Raw genomic sequence first — 23718 nt, 5'->3', positions numbered from 1 at the left:
GTCCAGGTATGGGTAAATTTGAATTCCCTGTAGTCTGCAATGTGCAATTACTGATGCCAGGCATTTCGTGAATACTCTGGGCGCAGTAGATAAGCCAAAGGGCAATGCTGAGAATTGATAATGCTCTGATCCTGCAAGAAATCTGAGGTGTCTTCTGCAACTTGGTCGAATAGGGACATGCAGGTATGCCTCCTTGAGATCTAGAGTCACCAGCCAAGACTCCTTGCCCAACATGGGAAGAAGTTGCTGTAGGGTCAGCATTTTGAATTTTGGCACAATGAGATAAGTGTTCAGTGCGGACAGGTCGAGAATAGGCCTCCATTGATTTTCTTTTCTTGGTACAAGGAATAGTCTGGAGTAAAATCCTTGGCCTTGTTCTGAACATGGTACCTTTTCTATAGCTTTCATCTGAAGTAAATTGCTGATTTGTCTTAAAGCCTCTGCCCTCTGATTTGGTGGAAGGTTTGGCATTGCGCTTCTTTTTGGCAAAGTGTGGAAGTGGAACCTGTATCCTTTGTCTATTATTTGCAGAGTCCATGTATCCTTTGTAATACAATGCAAGTTTTTTGAGAATAAAGCCAGCTTTCCGCCCAAGGGTGCTTCCAGTTGATCCCTGGTAGGCGGAATCAGACTTAAGTCATTGAGCCTGTCCTGGTGTAGTGGTTGTTGTTGTTGCTGTTGCACTACTCCTCTGGTTGGCAGGCTGCCACTGACGACCTCTGTAGGAGCCCTTCGATTGACCTCTGCCTCTAGGGCGCCTGTTCCTGCCTCTCTGGGCTCTGTCCGAGTCTGGAAATGACCAATTCTTAGTAGGCCAGTTTCTGCTGAATCTCGGTGGTTGAACTTGCAGGAAATCTTTAACTGTTTGCACAGATTTTGCCTTTTCTTCAACCTTTTTAAAGATCTCCTGAGCAGAGGAGCCAAATAAATTTTGTTTCTCCATTGGAGCATCCAGGAGTTTAGTTTTGACATGGTCTGGCAAAGATTGCTCCTTCAGCCAGGCATGCCTACGAATAACTGCCCCAGTCATAGCTGATCTAAATGAAGCCTCCAGTGCATCATAGCCACATTTTAAGAAATGATTACTAACCTGTTGTGAGTTGTGTACCAAATCCTGAAGGGATTTACGGTCTAGGGGTTCAGGAGAAGAAAGTTTCTTATTCAGTTCATCTAACAAATACTCTTGGTACTGTATTCATATGAAATTGACAGTTTAATGCCCTGACAGAAAGAGTTGCAGAAGTATACACCTTCTTTCCCCATCTCTCTAAAGCTCTAGACTCTCTTTCAGAGGGTAGAGGATTTTGGCAGTAGCGGCCGCAACCCCTTTAGGGCCCTGAGAAATAGTTTCTGGGTCTGCAGAATGGGCTTTATACAGATGGAAATGAGAATCCGGGACCCTGTAGTATCTGTCAGGTTTGGCAGGGGCCGGAGGAAGAGTATCAGGGGCTGTACTGACATCATTGTACACATCATCAATTACATTAAGAACAGGAGGTATAGCTAAGGGCCTATGCTGAGGCAAATGCAAAAAGGTCCTTAATCTTTTTCTAGAATCAGAGAAATCCTGACCTTGCCATTGAAAATGCTCTCTCATGGAGTGTAGAGTCTCACCAAAGGAAAACTCTTCAGGAGGGGAGGCCGAAGGGATAGATTCCTCAGCATCTGAATCCTCATAAGGTGAGTAAGCCCCTTCCTGGTGGTCTGACAACTCAGATCCATCCGTGGAATCATCTGAGGATTGTGGGTCAGAGGGGTCATTCCTGGGCCTTTTGTCTGGAGGAGGTTGAGAGGCCCTGTCTGGGTGAGGTTGTGAACCCCTAATTAAGGAAATAAGGTCCTCAGCAAGGCTGAGGATCTGTGAACTAGAGGAAGGCCTCTGGGAGGTAGATTTGGCAGGCAAAGCTTTAGAAAGCTTGGCAGCTTTAGCCCTTGAAAAGGCCTTAATGGACATGGAAGCAGGGGGCCTAGCTGCCCCACGTGCAGGAGTAGAAATGTCCAAAGGTATGGTGTCGGACATTTCCTGAACACTGGTTTCGGTAGGAAGTTCTGAAGCCGACTCAGCCGGGGCATCCCGGGCCACGGTGGTCGGAAGTATGGTTTTGGAAGAAGGAATCTCCGAGGACTCGGTTTCGGCCGAAACCGAGGCACTCGCGGTAGGCCTAGCCGTGGTTTCAGCCGAAACCGCGGGCCGCGAGTGTCGGTCCTTTCCTTGTGTTTTTTGACCATATGCGAAGTCGGAGTCTCCGATGGCATTTTATAAGCAAAAGCGGCTCCAAAAAATTCCTCTGCAAACTCCGACCGACGTCTAAGAGTTCGTCGGTTGAAGGAAGCACAGGCTAAACAGGCCGATACGTCGTGGTCTGGGCCTAAGCAAGGAAGGCAGTAGGAATGGAAATCCTTATGAGGTATTTGTTTCCCACAAGTTAAACAATTATTTACTTTGTCTGACATCGGCTGAGGCAAGAAAGAGTCCCCAACAGGGTACTTAGCTTTTTTCGAAGTCTTCGGTAGCTGAATTCACTGGATCTGACCGACCGGCACTTGTGAACAGCTTCTGCTTCGGGCACCGCACGGCAAGAAAGACTGAGGAAAATGGCGTCGGCTGATGCTTTTATACCCCAGACGCTCTGACGTCGGGGAAAGTGCGACATCAGCCGAGGCCAGACACAGACTTTGGAATCCGGCCGACCGAAGGGCTGCCTGAGGCAGGACAACCCATATGTTATGACTGCAGATGCATCCTTGAAGGACATCCAGTGTTGGCGCGGCCAGTCTGGAGCAATCAAAATCATCCTTGGTTTGTCCTGTTTGACTTTTAGTAGTACTTTGGAGAGTAAAGGCAGTTGGGGGGAAGGCATAGACGGATAGGTTTTTCCAGCTGAAGGACAGAGAATCCACTTTCCAGGCTTGTTTGTGGGGAGTCCTTGTGCAAAATTTTTCCAATTGGTAGTTCTGGGGGGAGGCAAACAGGTCTATATCTGGGCTCCCCCATTCGCTTGTCAACATGTTGAAAATCCTCAGTTCTAGTTTCCCCTTGTGTGGGTCCATGAAGTTTCTGCTTAGTCCGTATGCCAGAGTATTTAATTTTCCTGGCAGGAATTGAGCTTGTAGGTGCACTTGGTAGCTCAAGGCTGTGTTCTACAATGCCATGGCTAGTCTGCAGAGGGGGTAAAAAAGTGTACCCCCCTGCTTGTTTATGTACAACATAACCATGGTGTTGTCCGTCTTTACCATTACTTGTCCTGGAAGAATGTAGTCCTTGAAGGCTGTCAGAGAATTCTGTACAGCTAATATTTCTTTTAGATTGATATGCAGGTGCATTTGACTTGGGTTCCATTTGCCCTGAATGCACTTCCCTGCCAGGTGAGCCCCCCATGCATAGACTGATGCATCTGTTGTTAAGGTTTTGGCGGCAGGGGGTGGTGTGAAAGGTAGTCCCTTGTTTTGGTGGCAGGCCTCTGCCCACCAAAGGAACTCTAGACGTAGGCAAGGTATGATAGGAATCATTGTTTCTAGGCTGTGAGAATGTTGACTCCATAGGCTTTTTAGATACCACTGTAGTTTCCTCATATGCAGTCTTGCATATGGAATTAGAAGAATGCAGGAGGCCATGAACCCCAAGGCTTGCAGTATTTGTCTTGCAGATAGCAGGGTTTTTGTGGCCACTTGTTTGAAGTAGGTTGTCAAATGAATTTGCTTTTCTGGCGTGAGGTAAGCCATCTGGGAAGTTGTATTCAAGCTTGCTCCCAGGAATGTAATTTGTTGAAAGGGTACCAGTTGTGACTTCTTTTCGTTTACGGTGTACCCCAGACAAGTTAGAACCCTTTTTACAAACGCCAGATGATTCAAAAGTATGTCACAGCTTTCTGCCTGAATTAGACAATCGTCCAGGTATGGTTATATTTGAATACTTCTTTGCCTGCAAAATGCCATAACTGGAGCTAGACACTTTGTGAATACCCTGGGCGCAGTAGATAAGCCAAAGGGCAGTGCAGAGAACTGATAGTGAATGTAGCCTGCTTTGAAGCGTAGGCATCTTCTGCAAGATTCCCTGATTGGGATGTGCAGGTATGCTTCTTTTAAACCTAGTGTTGCCAACCAGGCATCTTTGCCTAGCATAGGAAGTAATTGAAGATTCAGCATCTTGAATTATGGAATCTCCAGAAAGGTGTTTAGAGTAGACAGGTCCAGGATTGGACACCATGATTTACCTTTTCTGGGTACCAGGAAAAGTCTGGAGTAGAAACCTTGCCGCTTTTCCTCTTCTGGTACCAGTTGAATAGCCCCCATGCTTAAGAGAGAAAGTACTTGAGTTTGGGCCTCTGCCCACTGATTTGGGGGTAGGTCCGGCCATCCACTTGGCATTGGCAACATGTGGAAGTGAAATCTGTATCCCTGGAACACTATATTTAAAACCCACTTGTCCTGGGTAATGAGTTCCCAGTTCTTTGCATGAAGAGCAATCTTTCCCCCCAAAGGGGCAGTCAGAAGATAAGTGCTTGGAAATTTTAAAAGGAAGTCATTGAGACAGCTTACCATGGGGGGGGGGGGTGTCTTGTTATTCCCAAACTTGGAAGTGGAGGCCCACCTCCCCCCACTGCTTATTTCTGTGAGTCCCCTGGGACTGAAACCTGGGGCTTTTGCTGTGTCTGAGTTTGGCTTGAGAAGACCTGGAAGGGGCTGGAAAAGACCAATTCTTAAAAGGCTAGTGCCTACTAAATCTAGGAGGCTGAACTTGTAAAAAATCTTTAACAGTTTGCATAGATTTGGCTTTATCATCCATCTTTTTAAGAACTTCTTCAGCCTTGTTGCCAAACAGGCAGTCTTGATTTAGAGGAGCATCCAACAATTTAGCTTTAACATGATTAGGCAAAGATTGCTCCTTAAGCCAAGCAAGACTTCTAAGCACAGACCCAGTAACAGCAACCCCGCAAGAGGCCTCTGAAGAATCAAAACCACATTGCAGTATGCAGGATCCAGTATTTGTCTGCTTGGGATGACATGGTCAACAGACCACGATGCTTTGCCACAGATGGCATGCACCTATCGCCCCTGGGATTCCAGATACTGGCTAAGGCTCTTGCTGCCCCTATAGTGCCTTTTTTAGGCAAGGTTCAAATAACAAATTCACCGCCGTAACAGGCAAGCAAAAACTAAGGGTAATGCTACTCAATGCTAGAAGTCTAAATCTCAAAATGCACTCGCTCAAGGCACTCCTTAAAATGGAGAACATCAATATCAGTGCAGTGACTGAGAGCTGGTTCAAGGCTCCAGAGAGCATCCCTGCACTACCAGGCTATAACTCATACCACACTTTTCGGCCATGTAACCTGGACCGAAACACCAAAGGCGGTGGTGTGCCCATATTCATTAAGGATATCCACACCTCCAGGTTAGTTGCTCAGCATAATGCATCCGAGGTTTTCCAAGTGCAACTAACTCTGGGCAAAACTGCAATCCAAATTGTTGCTTGCTACAGATCCCCAACCATGCCCAAGGATTCCCACTCCTCTTTTCTTGATGTACTGGAACATATTAGGGATCAACCAAACACTCTAATAATGGGCGACTTCAACTACCCCACCATTAACTGGAAAAACTACTCATGTACCAACTCCTTAGCTCAACGCTTTCTGGAATTCATAAACTCCAATGCCCTGGATCAACTTAACCACACCCCCACCAGGGGCAACAATATCCATAAGTGACCGGTGTTCCACACCTAAGTCAACTCCTCGTTGGTCCGATCCGACCATAAGCTAATCACCCTTGATATCCACATCCCACCCCCACCCCCCATTAAGGAAACCATGGTAAAAAATTTCTCCAAAGCCAACTTCATGCTTCTTAAGACAGCAGTGGTGAACTTCATGACACCTATGCAGATGGACAATACAGTTACAACTGCTGAATCCTACACAAATGCACTCTATAAGAACTTACACGAGTGCATGGATCGTGCTATCCCAAACAGAACCAAGATGCTATCCTCCAAAAATGGAAGCCAATCTGGTGGTCCCTTGCCATAAACAAACTGCACAACAGAAGGAAGAAACTGTTGCAAAAGAGAGTAAAATCCCATGAGTGGAGGAGCTCCCTGGTCAGCCTCAGTAAGAAGCTGAGATCCCTTATAAGATCCTCCAAAGCTAGCTATGAAAACAAAATCGCCACTAATTCTAAGGACAATCACAAATCATTCTACAGCTATGTCAAGAATCTCGATGGCAACACCCAGATCTGCTCCAAGTTACAGCATAACGGCATGAAAATTACAGAACCAACTGACATTGCCAACATCCTGGCAGATAGGTTCAATGCGAAATTTACCCCCCACCCCCTAAAGGGCTCATATCTATACAGGAAGAAGGCAGACTCCCTGTAATCACAACTATGCAAGTAAAAGCTGCACTCTCTAAAGCCAAAAACACAGCATCCATGGGACCTGGCAACATCCCAGGCTGCGTTTTACATGAACTTCAGAACGAACTGGCTCCCCACTTAAGCACCATGTTCAATAATAGCCTCGCATCAGGCTTTGTGCCCACTGAACAAAGAGAAGGTCACTGTAAGCTGCCTGTCGGGTGCCAGGATCTGCCACATAACACAAGCACTCAGGTCACTCCAAAGCAAGTACAAATATGACTCCGTCATTGTCCATGCTGGTGTGAATGACCTGAGACGTAGCTCCCTGGACTACATGAAAAGAGACAGAGGAGCTCTCTGATAATGTAGCCCAGGCCGGTATGACCCTGACCTTGAGTAGCATCTTACCTTCACCAAGAATGATGCAACAGTATAAAGACAAAATGATCAATTTTAACAATTGGCTAAAGTATTGGTGTCATTCAAAGGGGATCCAGTGTCTGTCAGCCTGGGATGACATGCTTGACAAGCTATGTTGCTTCGCTAGGGATGGCTTGCACCTGTCACCCTTGGGCTTTCGAATACTGGCTAAGGCTCTTGCCACCCACATAGTGCCTTTTTTAGGGAAGGCTCAAAAGACAAACCCACCTCCACAGAGAACTCAAAGAAAAAGAAACTAAGGGTAATGCTGCTCAACGCCAGAAGTCTAAACCTCAAGATGCATGCACTCGAGGCTCTCCTCAGTATGGAGAAAGTACAGTTTTGTACCTACCATAAATGTAGATGTCCGAGAGGCATGCATCTGCAGTCCTTACAAATGGGTTGTCCTGTCATCAGGCAGCCCTTCGGTCGGCCGGATTCCAAAGTCTGGGTCTGGCCTCGGCTGATGTCGCACTTCACCCGACGTCATAGCTGCAGTTCTTCGGTATCAGCCGACGCCATTTTCCTCAGTGTTTCTTGCCCCATATGCCAGGTGCCCTCTAGGAAGGCTAAATTTGGATAAATGCAAATGGTTCCAAATAGTAGTGAGCAAACAAAAAATAAGCATGTATGTACATATATACAAACAAATACACCATAATAGATTCCCCCAGCTAGCTACAAGATGGGCAAATACCCTAGGAGTACCACAGAGGGGAAGGAGGGTGGGTAATCCTGACTGCAGATGCATGCCTCTCGGACATCTACATTTATGGTAGGTACAAAACTGTACTATGTCCTTCAAGGATGCATCTGCAGTCCTTACAAATGGGTAGAATACCATAGCCAAACTGGGGGAGGAGGAGTAATAAGATTATGGTGTAGTTAAGATCCCTTGCAAAACAGCAGAGGCAAAACCTGCTCGGGATCTGGAGTATAAGGGTAGATTATAATGCTTGGCAAATGTATGCACGGAGCTCCAAGTAGCAGCCTCTAAAATGTCTTTGGTAGCCACTCCTCGTAAAAAAGCTGTGGTAGTGGCTGTAGCTCTTGTAGAGTGAGGTCTGATGTTTTCTGGAGTTTTCTTCCCATGGTGAGAGTAACAAAATTTAATGCAATTTCCTATCCACTTAGAGATTGTCTGTTTTGAAATTGCTTTTCCTTCCATTCCTGTTGCATATGCTACCAGTAGCTGGTCAGTTTTTCTGTTGCTCTTGGTCCTGTCCAGGTAGTAACGCAATTGTCTATGTACATCCAAGGTATGCAACAGTCTTTCTCCCTTGTTCTGTGGGTTGGGAAAGAATGTAGGCAGGTGGATAGCTTGGTTTAAAGATACCCTGGAGACCACCTTTGGCATAAAAGTAGGATTAGTTCTCATGGACACTCTATCTTGATGGAAGATAAGGAAGGGCTGTACTGCCATTAATGCCTGTACTTCAGAAACCCTTCTAGCTGAAGTGACTTGGCTCTGGCACCGCCTACCAGGGAACAACTAGAAGCACCCTTAGGCAGAAAGCTAGCCTTATTTTCAGTAAACTGGCACTACATCACAGGAGACAAATGGATTTTACAGACAATAGACCAAGGTTACAGGTTTCACTTCCATACTCTACCAAGGAAGAGAGGAATGCCAAACCTACCTCCAAATCAGAAAACAGAAGCTCTACAACAAATAAATCACTTACTAAGCATGAGAGCTATAGAAAGGGTACCGTCTATGGAACAGGGGCAAGGATTTTACTCCAGACTCTTCCTGGTACCAAGAAAAGAAAACCAGGTTATACCTCATACCATGCTTTTCGGCCCCAAAACTCAAACCGAACCACAAAAGGAGGGGGAGTATCCATATTCATCAAAGATACCCACATCTCCAGGTTAGTGGCACTGCAATGAAGCATCAGAGACCATCCATGTGCAACTAACAGTGGGCAAAACTGCCTTTCAGTTTGTAGCCTGCTACAGACCACCCTCCCAAACTCAGAAACCCCACTCGGCTTTCCTGAGAACACTGGAGAATATGAAGGTCTCTCCGAGCACCATTATATTGGGTGACTTCAACTACCCAAACATAGACTGGGAGCACTACTCAAGCCCCAACACCCTCGCCCAACGGTTCCTAGAATTTATAAACTCAAATGCTATGGAACAATTGGTCACCACTCCCACAAGAGGGGAAAACATATTGGACCTGATCATCACCAACATGGGGACACTATGTTCCATACCAGAGGTATACCCCTCATTGGTAAGATCTGACCATAAATTAATCTCAATGGACATCCATATCCCGTCCTCACCCCCAGCCAAGGAAACCACAGTGAAGAGCTTCTCAAAAGCAAATTTCACACTTCTCAAAACTGAGGTGGAATCCTTCAAAGCCCCCGGGCCAGTGAAAAATATGGCCCAAACCGCAGAATCCTTAAACGCTTTCTATGGACACCTACAGGAATGCATGGATCATGCTATCCCAAATAAAACCAAGACTCATTCCTCCAAAGGCAGGAGACCTGTCTGGTGGACCCCAGCCATAAATAACCTATAGAACAGAAGGAGGAAGCTACTACATGATACAGCAAAATCCCAAAAAGGGAAGGCATCTCTGATCAGTACTAGCAAGAAACTACGATCCCTCATAAAATCATCTAAGGCCAGCTTCGAAAGAAAAATTACAGAAGATGCTAAAGATAATCACAAGGCCTTCTTTAGTTATGTCAGGAACCTGGGTGGCAACTCCCAGATATGCTCTGAGTTAGTTCAAACTGACAAAAAATACACTGAACCCACAGACAATCCCAACATCCTGGCAGACAGGTTCAGTGCAAACTTCTCCCCCCCTTCCCCCCCAAAAGAGCAAATGTATATCCCAACAGATGCACAGGTGAGAGCTGCCCTCTCCAAAGCAAAAAACACAGCATCAATGGGACCGGACGGTGTCCCGGGCTGCATCTTACACGAACTCCAAGAAGAACTGAACCCTCACATAAAGTCACTGTTCAATCGAAACCTTACTACAGGATATGTACCCAAGGAATGGCGTACAGCAACAGTGGTCCCACTACACAAAGGTGGTGCCACAACGGACCCCAGAAACTATCGCCCTATAAGCCTGACTAGCCTGGTCTGCAAAGCTATGGAGCGTATCATCATGAAACTCATAAACAAAGACATTGGGAACCTCCAAACACTGGATCCTACCCAATTCGGCTTTAAGGGCAGATCTTGCCTCTTGAACCTGGTCGACTTCTTTGAAACAGTCACCAAGGCCATAGATGAAGGGAAGGTAGTCCACACAGCCTACCTGGACCTCGCAAAAGCCTTCGACACAATACCCCACTCGGGCATCATAAATAAGCTCACCAGCTTAAATATCAACCCCTATGTCACAAGATGGGTTGCAAACTGGCTCTGGGATAGAACCCACATGGTCAGAATTGCAGGTGTCATGTCAGACTCTAAACCAGTTACAAGTGGCGTCCCACAAGGCTCACTCCTGGTACCTCTCTTGTTCGGTATATATTTCTCTGAGGTACAGGCTAACATGGGAGGACTATGGCTGACCAAGTTCACAGATGACTGCAAACTGGGTGCCATAATAGACTCACCGACTGACACAAACATCCTCCAAAAGGGTCTCACAGAGACGGATAACTGGTGCCAGAGCCATGGCCTAAAGCTAAATGCCAAAAAGTGCATAGTCATCCCCTTTGGGAAAAACAAAGTGCCCACAAATTACCACATAGGTGGTAATCCATTAAGTACAGAAGAAGTAATTAGGGATTTGGGGACCCAAGTAGATAGCAATCTCTCCTTTGACAATCACGTTGCCAAAGTGGTTAGAAAGACCTTCTATATTGCCCACCTTATCACGAAAGGGTTCACATCTAGATCAAGAGAGGTCATTGTGCCCCTCTACTCATCACTCATCAGGCCCATAATTGAATACAATGCCCCATTTGGGATGTACCTTACCAGACACCTGCAGCAACTGGAAAGACCCCAAAAGTACCTCACCAAGAGGATCAAGGGACTCAAACAGATGCCCTACGCAGTTAGGCTAAAGAACCTCCAGCTCTACTCAGTTGCTTACAGTCTACTCAGAGGCGATCTGTGCCTGACATATAAAGCCATGTCCAACCCAGAATTAATGGACATGCTCCACCTCAGGAAATACAAATCCCTTAGAGCTACACACTCCAGGGACTTAAAGCTCAACACAGAAATAGGACATGCTGGAGGGACAGATTCATATCCCAGAGTCTCCCCTCACTCGAACAAAATCCCAATCCATGTTAGGCAGTCTCTCTCAATGACCCTCTTCAAGAGAAATCTTGACGAGTGGATGGGAGATCGTAGGTTTACCCCTGGGACCTCTGCTGTGTCCCTACTAGACAGAGGCACAGTAAACTAACCTCAAAAAGGCTATCTTCTGTGACCTACTATACAGAGGCACAGTCAACTAATCTAAAAGGGTGGCGAAAGCCAAACACACTCTGGCTAGGCTTATAAATGCCCTAGGGCAGATAGCCTAGTATCAACCTATGAACCTATGAATGGCGCACAGCAACAGTTGCCCCACTCCACAAAGGGGGAGCCACCACTGATCCCGGGATCTATCGACCTATTAGCCTGACGAGCCTGGTCTGCAAGGCCATGGAACGTATCATCATGGAACTCATAAACAAAGACATTGGTAACCTCCAAACTCTGTATCCCACCCAGTTCGGGTTTGTGAAAGACAGATCATGCCTCCTGAATCTGATCGACTTCTTTGAGGCAGTCACCAAAGCCGTAGACGAGGGTAAGGTGGTTCACACAGCCTATCGTGACCCCGCCAAGGCTTTCAACACCATCCTCCATTCTGGAATTATAGCTAAACTCACTAAACTAGATATAAATCCCTACATCACAAGATGGGTTGCCAACTGGCTCACTGACAGAACCCACACTGTAAACATTGCAGACTCCAAATCTGACCTCAAAGCAGTGACAAGTGGAGTACCACAGGGTTCCATTCTGGGACCTCTGCTGTTTGGTATCTTTTTCTCTAAAGTACAGGCTAACACAGAAGGCCTCTGGCTAACAAAGTTTGCAGATGACTTCAAACTAGGAGCCATAGTTAAGTCCTGAAATGATGTGGACATCCTACAGAAGGGCCTCGCTGAGACAGATGCCTGGTGTCAGAGCGATGGCCTCAAGCTCAATGGCAAAAAGTGCAGTGTCATCCCCTTTGGTAAAAACTCTGTACCCATGAACTACCACACAGGCGGCAATCTACTTAACACCGAATGTGTGATAAGAGACCTTGGGGACCCAGGTGGACAGTAGTCTCTCCTTCGATAGTCACATCGCCACAGTAGTCAGGAAGTCCTTCTACGTGGCACACCTCATCATAAAAGGGTTCTCATCCAGGAAAAAAATAGGTCATTGTTCCCCTCTACTCGACACTCATTAGACCCATTATAGAGTACAACGCCCCTTTTGGGATGTACCTCACAAGACATCTGCAGCAGCTGGAAAGGCCACAGAAGTATCTCACAAAGAGGATTACTGGCCTCAAACAAATGCCCTACACTGACCGCTTCAAAAAACTCCAGCTTTACTCCGTAGCATATCGCCTACTCCGAGGTGATCTCTGCCTAACATATAAAGCTATGTCAAATCCAGAGCTGTTGGACATGTTACACCTAAAGAAATCCCAATCCCTCCGAGCTACATGCTCTAGGGACCTAAACCTGGTCACGACAACAAACAGGACATGCTGGAGGGATAGATTCCTGTCCCAGAGACTTCCCGGCTACCCATCTATGTCAAGCAAAGTTCTTCATTAGCACTCTTCAAGAAAAATCTTGATGAGTGGATGGGAAATAGAAAATACACCCCGGGGATCACTTCTGTGTCTCTGCTCGACAGTGGCACAGGAAAATAACTTTCTTGGGTGGCGTAAGCCAGGGAACCTTGTTGACTAGGCTTACGTAGGCCCTTGGGCCGATAGCCTAGTAATGTTTTCCAACTTGTTCAGCAGAATGCATTAAATCCTGTAAGTCTTTATTTTCCACACAGTCAGGAATCAACATAATTTTCTGTTTAAGCAGTCCAATAACATGTTGCTGATATTTTAACATATGAAATTGGCAGTTTAAAGCTCTAATTGCCAAGGTTCCTGAAGTATAAACTTTTTTACCCTGTCTATCCAACGCCCCGGAGTCTCCATCAGAAGGGGTAGGGTTTTTAGCAGTAGAAGCCGTAATGCCCTTGGACCCCTGTGAAATAGTCTCTGGATCTGCAATAGGATTTTTGAAAAGAAACTTGTGGGACGCAGGGAACCTGTAGTACCGGTCAGGTTTACTGGGAGCAGGAGGCAGAGAATCAGACGCCAAACTGGATTCCGAGAAAGCATCATCAACAATGTCTAGTACAGGAGTAGTAGTCAAAGGCCTATGCTGAGGTAGGAGAAGGAAATCCCTAAAGCCGCTTTTTTGAATCAGAAAATTCCTGGCTTTCCCAGTGAAATGCTCCAGTAGAGTATGTAAAGTTTCCCCAAAAGAAAAATCCTCGGGAGGGGAAGCAGAGGGAAGAGAATCCTCTGCATCAGAATCCTCATAAGTAGGTAAGGACAAATCCAGGTCATCAATCAGTAGAGTCAGAAAAAACAGAATCCTGATCAGAAGACTCATAATCAAGCTCAGGCCTAGGCCTCTTTGGGGGGGGGGGGGGGTGTTTGGCTACCCCTGATTAGAGTTATTAGATCTTCAGCCATTTTTATCATTTGTTTTTTTAGGCATAGAGGCCTGAGCATGTGGCCTGGGCGTCGGTTTTTTAGACATGGATCGAGATTTAGGCCTTAGTAATGAAGGAGGCGTCGATTTAATATGCAGGTCCGTAGGCCTGAATACACCCTCAGAAGCTGGTGTCTGCACAGCGGTTCCAGACCCATCCAAGGTAGAGACATTCGCAGGTTCCATAGTTGAAGTATCTCGTGGCATACCAGACTCCGAATGGGTCTCAGTAGAGGCCTGCGAATCAGAAGTAGCGGGTATCAGGGGCTGTGAAATCACCTCACTGAGTACAGGCGAACTGGCGACTGGCTAAGAAGAAGCATCGTCGGCAGTTTTGGACCTCGGCGGCCTGTCTCTACCTTTACCTTTGCGTTTTTTCGGAATCCCGGTAGTCGGATGGCTAACCGACAACATTTCTGGATAATTAAACAGAGAACCGAAATATGTAGAGGCAAAAATATACCGACGACGGATAGTGCGCTGATTAAATACAGCACAAAACCGACAGCAAGGTACGTCGTGGTCAGGGCCTAGGCAAGGAATACAGTGCAAATGAAAATCTTTATGAGGTATTTGCTTTCCACAAGTAATGCAATTATTAACTTTTACTGACATTGGCAAGGAGCAAGAAAAAGTTTCCCCAACGGGGTACTTAGCTTTTAGTTGAAGACTTCAGTTCTGAAACTCGAAAATGAAAATTTCAGGAGTCGGCCGACTGGCACTTGCGAACTGCTTCTGCTTCGGGCACCGCATGGCAAGAAAGACTGATGTAATGGCATCGGCAGCATGTTTTATACCGCTGACGTCATGGAAGAAGGGACAGCAACCGACGCAGGACCCAAGAGTTTGTTAATCAGGCCGACTGAGGGCAACCCGCAAGCAGATTACCCAAATGTAATGACTGCAACAGTGAAACACGAACATCCAGCAACACACCCTTTTGGTCAACTTTGCAGTTCTCTCACTCTAGCTCACTCACCTACTCTCTCTCTATGCCCTATAACTACTACATGTGTTGAGAGAAGGCTGATAAATGATAACATTACACAAATGTTGCAGGTGCCACTGCTACAATGCCCCAACTTTCTGGTAGGAAGCAATCAGCCAGCACTTCTATGCCCACAATGATAATACAAGCTCAGGATGCATCCAAGTAAAGAAGGCTTGTTCCAGGAATTTACTGCTGCAAACGGGCAAAAACAAACACTAAGTGCCCGGCCCTTTGTAATCCAGAGGGATGAGGTCTTGACTCAGCTTAGCAGCTTGGGAACTAGAACAGCTGAGGCAGGGAGAACAGGAGTGAGCAGCACCCAGCTTGGTGGAAAGGGAGGTGACTGTCATTTGCCAGAAGTACTAGCCGTTATACTCATGCAACAGAGGTCACACAGACATACACATACACACCTCTCCTGGAAGTGCACAAGCTATGGACTTATTATGTAAATGTATACTTATTGCAATAACAACAGGGGCACCAAGGGGGAGGATAGACTGCTCCATTTCTTCCAAAAGCTGGCCTGCAGCCTACCATCTGACTTCCACTACATCACAGGGACAAATAGGTTGGCAAGGACCCTGCACAGGAACAAATGGGGTGACGGGACTCTCACCTAGCTCAGGGATGATTGGCTCTTGCCTCTCGGCAAAATGAATGGGTTAGCTAGATCTAGATGAAAGTAGTGGAAACACTGGGAAAGTCTGGCAAAACAGCCCCCAAAAAAAAAAACTGAAGTGGGGGAAAAGATAAAAAGCTAAAAATAAAAGTACAAGTGAACTCATACCATACCGGTAGACAACGAATCACAGCCATGATCAAAAAGTTCCCCCAGTGGAGAGCTGCTGTTGGTTCTTCGTGCCTGCTTTCCATCAATTGCATCCAATGACTGGTAGATGAAGAGACCTAGGGCACATATCAGGTATACCCACATGGGTGCCTAAAGGAAAAACAAGTTTACAAGCAAGATTATGGTTAGCAGGTAAAAAGGAAGGGGATCACAAAAAAGAGCGGTCAAGTCTTTTAATAGCAACATGTACACCAAAAGTATTTTAACTTCATGGTGTTACAAGCATTTAATTTTACTCTTCCAGATGCTTAATTTAATGCTTAACTTGCAAATACTACAATATCTTTTTTTCTGCTGAGTTTTGCAAAATGTAGACAACTACAAGTGACTGGTACAGAATGCCATAAAATTTCGACACTGCAAGTTTATCAAAGTCAAAGTTTTCCACATACTGTTGGAACAATAACATAATGCAACCCTTGAAAAAAAAAATCTGGTTCTGAACCTTCTGTCTTATCGCCTGTTCCATCTTATCTATAGCTGACTAAGTGAGAATTGCAAAAAAGCAAAAACAAAAAAAATCTGCACCTGCAGAGTACAGTCAGTTGAAGTTTACTTAAGCAACATGAAAAACACATGCATACAGCGGACTCTGCCCTGTTCACAAACTACAAACTACAAAATACCTTGAGGAGACACGGTTCATGCTCTACAGCCTCCTATGCTCAGTACACAGCTAGATTAAAACCCTAAATGCTCAAAAACAGACTTCCTATCACCTGTTAAAGGTGGTGGGGTGAGGGATGAGAACTTAGCTGCCCTCATGACCAGAGAAATAAAGGAAGCTATAAAACCTCTAGATACATTTCAGCCCAACTTGAAGAAACCACCACCTTGTTCCACTGTTTTTTTGATCCTAGGAAGCAGCTTCACATAATGTCTGTCAGCATACAAAATGCTTGCAGCTACATCCAGTTTTCAAAGAATATGACTTTCTAAAAAGGTAAATGAGGGCCCTTCCATCACGGAAAAGAAAAATGACAAGAAACACGCTTAACTTGGCCTCCTAAGCAGTTCCCGAGTGATCAAGAATATGTATTAAAAAATAAAAAAAACATGGGCCACAACTTCTACTCAGATAAGCGGATTATTTTTGCCTGACATATGCCTTTCAACTCATGCCACTGTGGTAATGCATACTTTATTTATCCTTGTGCTGAGAAGGTTAAGGGAATCACTGAGTAGTCAAGGCTCACAACAGTCCCTCAAAAGAGGTCAGGAAAGGGCAATTAATTATGCTCTCCTGGGCATACTAATCACAGCAGGCGGAGAAGGGTGGACTTCCGCAACTAATGAGGTGCATGATAAAGATGGGTAACCCCCCCCCCCCCCCACACACACACACACACAAGACCGAAAACTCAATCTCCACCAAAAGGCTTAAGCAGGTGGGGCCAATCCCACCTTTAGTGAGAGCAAGCATAATGTGAACAGAGATGAAAAGCAAGGAGTGTGATGGTGAAAATGGGATGAAAAAATGGGAAGAACATGACAAATTTGAGCAGCAAGCCGTAACATCATAACCTGCAATGAGTATCACCCACAAAAACCCAGAGTGAGCACAGTCTGAACATTCTGTGGCCTGGATATTATGGAGCAGTCAGACAAATACGTATAGCACATAAACTCACAAGTACAATTCAAAATGGCAACAGTGCACTGCAAAATGACACACACAATATTTTTGTGCAAATTTCCTCACAAATCTGTCAACAATAAAAAGTGCCACTGATCAATATGTACATGCTTATAAATCACTGTAAGCAGCTAACAAGTCCATTTCAACTACTTTAGTGTTTGTTACTAGGATAACGGCAATGCATTGGAAATTAAGTCCGCAAACATTTAAAAAAATAATAATCTAGATACACGATTCATGTCACAAAAAAAGCCTTAAAGAAAACTCTAATCTCTATTCTGGGCAAAACTGACCACCATCTGCAATGAAATCCTGTTTTCTACACTTGGCTACAACTTCTTACTGCTTGGTTCGTACTGCAGAAAGGAAAGTTGTATGCGCTTAGGTTCATAGGTGTGTACTAGGGCAATGGCCCTGGAGCCTTTACAAGCCTAGTCCATAGAAGTGCCCTGGCATCATGCCGCCATTAGTTCCTGGTGCCTCTATCAAGTACAGCCACTGGAGTGAAATCCCCAGGGTGAACTTTCTATTTCCCATCCACTCATCAAGATTTCTCTAGAAAAGGGCCAGTGAGGAGCTCTGCTTGACAGGTATGGAAAGTCTATCAAGAGCATGGGCAGTCTCTGGGTTATGAACCTGGCCCTCCAGCATGTTCTGTTGATTGTGGTAATGAGGTTGAGGTCCCTGGAGCGTGTGGTGCGGAGGGATTGGGATTTCTTTAGGTGTAACATTTCTAACAGGGCTGGGTCAGACATGGCTTTGTAAGTCAAGCAAAGATCGCCTCTTAATAAACGATCTGAGACAGAGAAAAGCTGGAGATTTTTGAGTCTGTCCATGTGTTTAAGGCCTAGGATCCTCTTCAAGAAGTACTTCTGTGGCCTTTCCAGCTGTTGCAGGTGTTTAGTGAGGTACATGCCAAGGGGGCATTATACACGATGACTGGTCTAATGAGGGAAGAGTAGAAAGAGATGACTTTTTTCCTGGATGCAAAACCCTTGGTAATGAGATGTGCCACATAGACAGACTTTCTGACCACAGTGGCAATGTGGTGGTCAAAGGAGAGGTTGCTGTCAACCTGTGTCCCCAGATCTCTTATAATGCATTCAGTGTTCAGTGGGCTACCATCAATGTGGTAATTAGTGGAAATTGAGTTTTTCCCAAAGGGAATGACGACGCATTTTATGGTACTAAACTTAAGGCCATGGTTTCGACACCAGTCGTTGGTCTCAGCGAGGCCTTTCTGTAGGATGTTTACATTACTTGGGGAGTTAATAATGGCGCCCAGATTGCAATCATCAGCGAACTTGGTCAGTCAGAGTCCCTCCATGTTGGCCTGGACTTCTGAGAAGTAGATGCCAAACAGGAGAGGACCCAGGACTGATCCCTGTGGGACTCCACTTGTGACTGATCAGCAGTCTGACTTGGAGTCTGCTACTTTCGCACTCTGGGTTCTATCTGTGAGCCAGTTTGCAACCCACCTAGTGATATAGGGGTTGATGCCTAGTTTGGTGAGTCTATCAATAAATCCTGAGTGGGGAATGGTATCAAAGGCCTTGGCCAGATCAAGGTAGGCTGTATGAACTGCCTTGCCCTCATCCACAGCTCTGGTGACGGACTCAAAGAAGTCAACCAGGTTGAGCAGGCATGAGCTACCCTTCACAAATCCAAACTGCATGGGACCCAGAGTTTGGAGATTCCCTATATCCTTGTTAATTAGGTCTATGATGATGCGCTCCATAGCCTTACATATCAGACTCGTCAGGCTAATGGGGCGATAATTCCCAGGATCTGTAATCCTCTTTATGGAGAGGGATAACTGTAGCAGTACGGCATTCTGTAGGGATAAAGCCTGAGGTGAGGCTGTGACTGAACAGGGCACACAGGTGTGGTGCCAGTTCACTTTGTAGTTCATGTAGAACACAGCCAGGGATATTGTCGGGTTCCATGAAAGCTGTATTCTTGGTCTTGGATAATGCAGCTTTAACCTGTGCTGCAGTAACGCTGGGTGCCTGGCATTCTTCCGTTATTGTGATTGGTCCTTTGGGGGGGTAAAGTTGGCACTGAATCTGTCGGCTAGTATGTTGGCAATATCTGTTGACTCAGTATAGGAACTATCATTGTGCAGTAACTCAGAGCAAATCTGGGTATTGCTGTGGAGATTCTTGATATAACTGTAGAAGGCTTTGTGGTTGTTCTGCCACAATTCTGCCTTCATAGCTGGCTTTAGAGGTTTTGATGAGGGATCTCAACTTTTTGTTGAGGCTGATAAGGGAATTTTTCCAGTCTTAGGTCTTCACCTTTTTCTGCAACAGTTTCTTCCTTCTGTTGTAGAGTTTGTTAATGGCAGGGGACCACCAGATTGGCTTCCTTTTTTTGGAGGAGAGAATCTTGGTTCTGTTGGGTATGGCTAGTTCCATGCATTTATGTACGTGTTCGTACAGAGCACTGGTGTATGATTCGGTAGTCATGCACTTATTTTCCACTTGCATGGGTGCCGTGAAGTTAGCCACCTCTGTTTTTAGGAATCCCAAAGTCAGCTTTGGAGAAGTTTTTCATGGTGGTTACCTTTGCTGGTGGTGTGGGTGAGATGTGGATTTCCATGGTAATTAGTTTGTGGTCGGACCTAACCAGGGAGGAATTGACTATTAGTGTTGAACAACGGTCGTCCAGGTTAGTAAAAACCAAGTCAAGGATGTTGCTTCCTCTAGTGGGGGTAAGAATGAGCTGGTGCAGCACATCGGAATTAATGAATTCCAGGAAGCGTTGGCCAAGTGTATTGGTGCATGAGTAGTTTTCCCAGTTGATAGAGGGGTAGTTGAAGTCACCCAGTATGGGTTGGACCCTAACAGTTTCCAGGGTGCTTAGAAACGTAGAATGAGAGTCTTGGGACATGGTTGGGGACCTATAGCAGGCTACGACCTGAATCGCCGTCTTACCCACTGTTAGTTGTACCTTAAGTATCGCCAATGCATTATGCTGGGCTACTAGTCTGGAGGTGTGCATATCCTTTATGAATATGGAGACGCCACCGTCTTTGGAGCTTCAGTCCATTTTCTGGGGTCGAAAGGTGTGGAATGAGTTATAGCCTGGTAGCATTGGGGTGCTTTCTGCTGCTTTAAACCAGGTCTCCTTTACAGCACAAATGTCAATGTTCTCCATTTTGAGGAGTGCTTCCAGTGAGATCATCTTGAGATTTAGACTTGTAGTGTTGAGCAGAATGACCCTCAGATTGCATTTATTTATAGCGGTTACGGTGGTAATTTTGTATTTGGAACACCGCCTAAAAAAAGGCACTAAAGGGGTGGCAAGAGCCTTAGCCAATATCAGGAAACCTAGGGGTGACAGATGCAGGCCGTCTCTGGCAAAGCATTGAGGTCTGTCAATCATGTCATGCCAAGCAGACAGATACTAGATCCCCTTAGAATGACACCAGAAACTTAGCCAATTGTTGAAGTCAATCATTTTTTGCTTGTACTGGGGTATTATTCTGGCCGACGGTAGGATGCTGCTCAGGGCTAGGGTCATACCTGCCTGGGCCACACAATCCGAGAACTCCTCCATGTCTCTTTTCATGAAGTCCAGGGTACGTTTCAGGTCATTCACACCCACATGGACAATGACAGAGTCATACTTGTACTTGTTGTGGAGTGACCTGAGTGCATGTGTTATGTGTTGGATCCTGGTACCAGACAGACAGCTGACTGTTACCTTCTCCTTATTCAACCTAGTGAGTGGGACATCAGTGTGCCTCACCATCAAATCACCTATGATTAGTGTATTGGGCAAGCTGTTTTGCTTTAGGGGCTTAGGCTGAGGGGCACACTGTATAGGTGAGCTATGCATCTTGTGATTTGTGCTGTGTTGTGGTGGTAGAGTCTGTTTCTGATTTGGAGGTCTCAGCTGTTTGGGTAGATTTCTATTGAGAGCCTCCACGAAGGTGGGTGTGTGGTTTGTGTTTTTATGTGAGAGCTGTGATGGTGGGTGTTCTGGAGGGCTATGTGTTCCATGTGGTGCAGGTGTTGACCTTCTCCTCTTGACCAGCTATTCCGGTCTTGGCTGGAGAGTGCATGTCTTCCAGTATGGATATACAAATGCATCCCTCACAAGTCTGAATGTTGCGAGGTAAGAGGAGACGGTTGTCTGTGTACATGAGGCAGCTGCTACACTGCCTCAGAATGCCCAAGTTCACCAGGTTAATAGGAGAAAGCACAGGGAACTGACCTTTAGACATGCCAGGAGGGATAGTTATTATTAATAAGTACTGGAGCTTACCATAATATTTAATCTGTGAGCAAAGCTCTGGTTGTAGGAAACAAGAGAACTCACAGAACTTTCATGACAGGTGTCAGCATTATTTGTCAAACAAAACTTTCCCAAACAGCCGATTCCTCTCTTACTCCAATTATGCAATGCTCTCTCCTACCTCTTCAGTTCTGAACCAAGTAAAAGTTGCACATTAACAAAAGACTGGCATACAAGGCAGAGAGAAGACCCCCCCCCCCCCACTAGAACCCCATTCACAGATTTAGCATTAAAACAAGTACCCACAGTTTCTGTTTCAGACACTGTAAACTTGCAGCTGCAGGAAATGACAGGGCAACAGACTGTGCCTTCCTTAAGGGAACATCCATGATCATTGCAGACCGGGACCACATTTTCAAAAGGAACACAGTGAACAGTACTAGGCAACTGATCATAAGAAAAGTACAGTTGTGTAAAATCTTACCATAGCAGATGTCCTTCTGTTCACTACTGCAGTATTTTTTACATAAGGGATTCCCTGTCAAGGGAAACCGAACGTATGGTATGCATACCAAAGCCTTAAAAATTTATAGACATTGTACATCACACACATACTTCCCACTCAAGGCATAGGGCAAAAAGGTGACGTACAAATGTACATACCTCAGAAATGAAAAGCCCCGGGAGGAACAAGTATTCATAGGAACTTGGAGGAACATGTGCATCCAGGAAGGAACAAAAGAAAAGAATTCCAGGCATGGAAGGGAGAAGGAATAGGGCAGAGCAAAAAAAAGGGGGAGGAGGGAGGGAGCAAATACTGCAAGAGTGAAGAGGAGGACATTTACTGTCATGGTAACATTTTATACAATTGTACTAATGTCCATCCATATCAGTGTCGCAGTGTTCTTTTATGTAAGGGAGAGTACAAAGACTCAAAAAGAAACTTGGGAAGAAGGCGGCACAGAACAGCCCACAAGAAACCCATGCAGGACAGCTCTAGCAAAGCCAGCCCTTGCCCTGGAAACAACATCCAACTTGTAATGCTTAGTGAAAGATTGGACAAAAGTCCAAGAAGCAGCCTCAAAGAATGAACTGGTATCCAATCCTCTGAATAAAAGCACCAAAGAAAACAGCTTTAGCAGAATGAGCATTTAAACAGATGGAAAGACATTCAGCGTGAAAGGAATATCAAAAGGAAATGGTTTTAGAGATCCAGGAGGATATGGTTTGCTTAGAAACAACCAAATCTAGAGATATGGCATGAAAGGAAATAAAAAGGAGTGCAAATTAACAGACAGCTCATTAACCACCTACGGCATAAAAGGAAAATTAGTACACAGAGACACACTGTTCCTATGAAAAACTAAGAAAGGATGAACAGTTTAACACGCATAAGAGCCTGGAGTTCAGATACTCTCTTAGCTGAAGTGAGGGCCACAAGAAGAACAATCTTCCAAGTACAAATCTGCAAGGAAGGTGAAGGTGCAGGCTCAAAAGGAGCCTGAGACAATTTTTCAAGCACAAAACTGAGGTCTCAGGAAGGTGGAATAGGCTTCCTGGGAGGCGTGATATGAAGGACAACTTTAAGAAATTATTTGACCTCAAACCTACAGGCAAGAGAAAGAGTCAAGGGCAGACAAGCAGAAACAGCTGAAAAGTGAGCTTTAACTGAAGAATATGCTAACCCAGCATAAAACAGTTCACACAAACCAGAGAACCAGAGTGATCCCCACTAACAAGGGATTCTGGTTACAAGAAAGGCACTAGACAGAAAAATCCATTTGGACAAATATGATTTTCTGGTAGAGGGTTTCCTGACTTCCTGCAAAACCATAGGCACTTCCTCCTAAAACAGGTGCCTAAAAGAGATTAAAACCCCATCACCCACAGCGTCAGTTGAAGAATGGACAAATGAGAATGGATCTGAGACTCTTTTGTCTTGTGTGAGAAGGTCCACCCTGTGAGGTAACTTGTGGTGATTGCCCCTGGCTAACTGAAAAAGAAGGGGGGAACCAATGCTGACTGGGGCCAAAAGGGAGCCACTAGCAAGATTCTGGGGGAGTTTTGCTTGATTTTGAGCAGGACCATCAGAATCAGAGAAAGGGGAGGGAAGGGGTAGAATAACATCCCCTTCCATGGAAAAAATAGTGCGCCCACCTTCCAGGCCAGAGGGCTTGGGACACTAGCACAAAAGAGAGAACGTTGTCTGTTTAGAGGGGAGGCAAAAGATCTACCTGTGGAGTATCCCACTGATGGACAACGTCCAGAAACACATCTCTGTGAAGTATCCATTCATGAGCCTGTGCACTGGACCTGTTCAGAGAGCCTGCCACTATATTTTGCTCTGAAGGAATATAGACAGCCTGAAGAGTCACCCGCTATTGGACCACTAGATCCCAGACCTGAAGAGCAAGTGTGCGAAAAAGGTAGG

General features: G+C 45.5%; 1 protein-coding gene across 1 annotated transcript in view; it reads right to left on the bottom strand.

Moving 5' to 3' along the window:
- CEPT1 (choline/ethanolamine phosphotransferase 1) overlaps positions 1-23718 on the bottom strand; it is a 615941-nt gene that overhangs the window by 454217 nt on the left and 138006 nt on the right. The window contains exon 2 of the mRNA XM_044076652.1: positions 15349-15496. Coding sequence (XP_043932587.1) covers positions 15349-15496 — 148 coding nt within the window. The remainder of the gene's footprint in view (positions 1-15348; positions 15497-23718) is intronic.

Source organism: Protopterus annectens, chromosome 7.part0 (assembly GCF_019279795.1).
Source record: "Protopterus annectens isolate FY-2018-M chromosome 7.part0, PAN1.0, whole genome shotgun sequence".
NCBI lineage: Eukaryota > Metazoa > Chordata > Ceratodontiformes > Protopteridae > Protopterus > Protopterus annectens.
The sequence above is the reverse complement of the archived record's forward strand: the minus strand, read 5'-3'. Positions and strand labels throughout refer to the sequence as shown.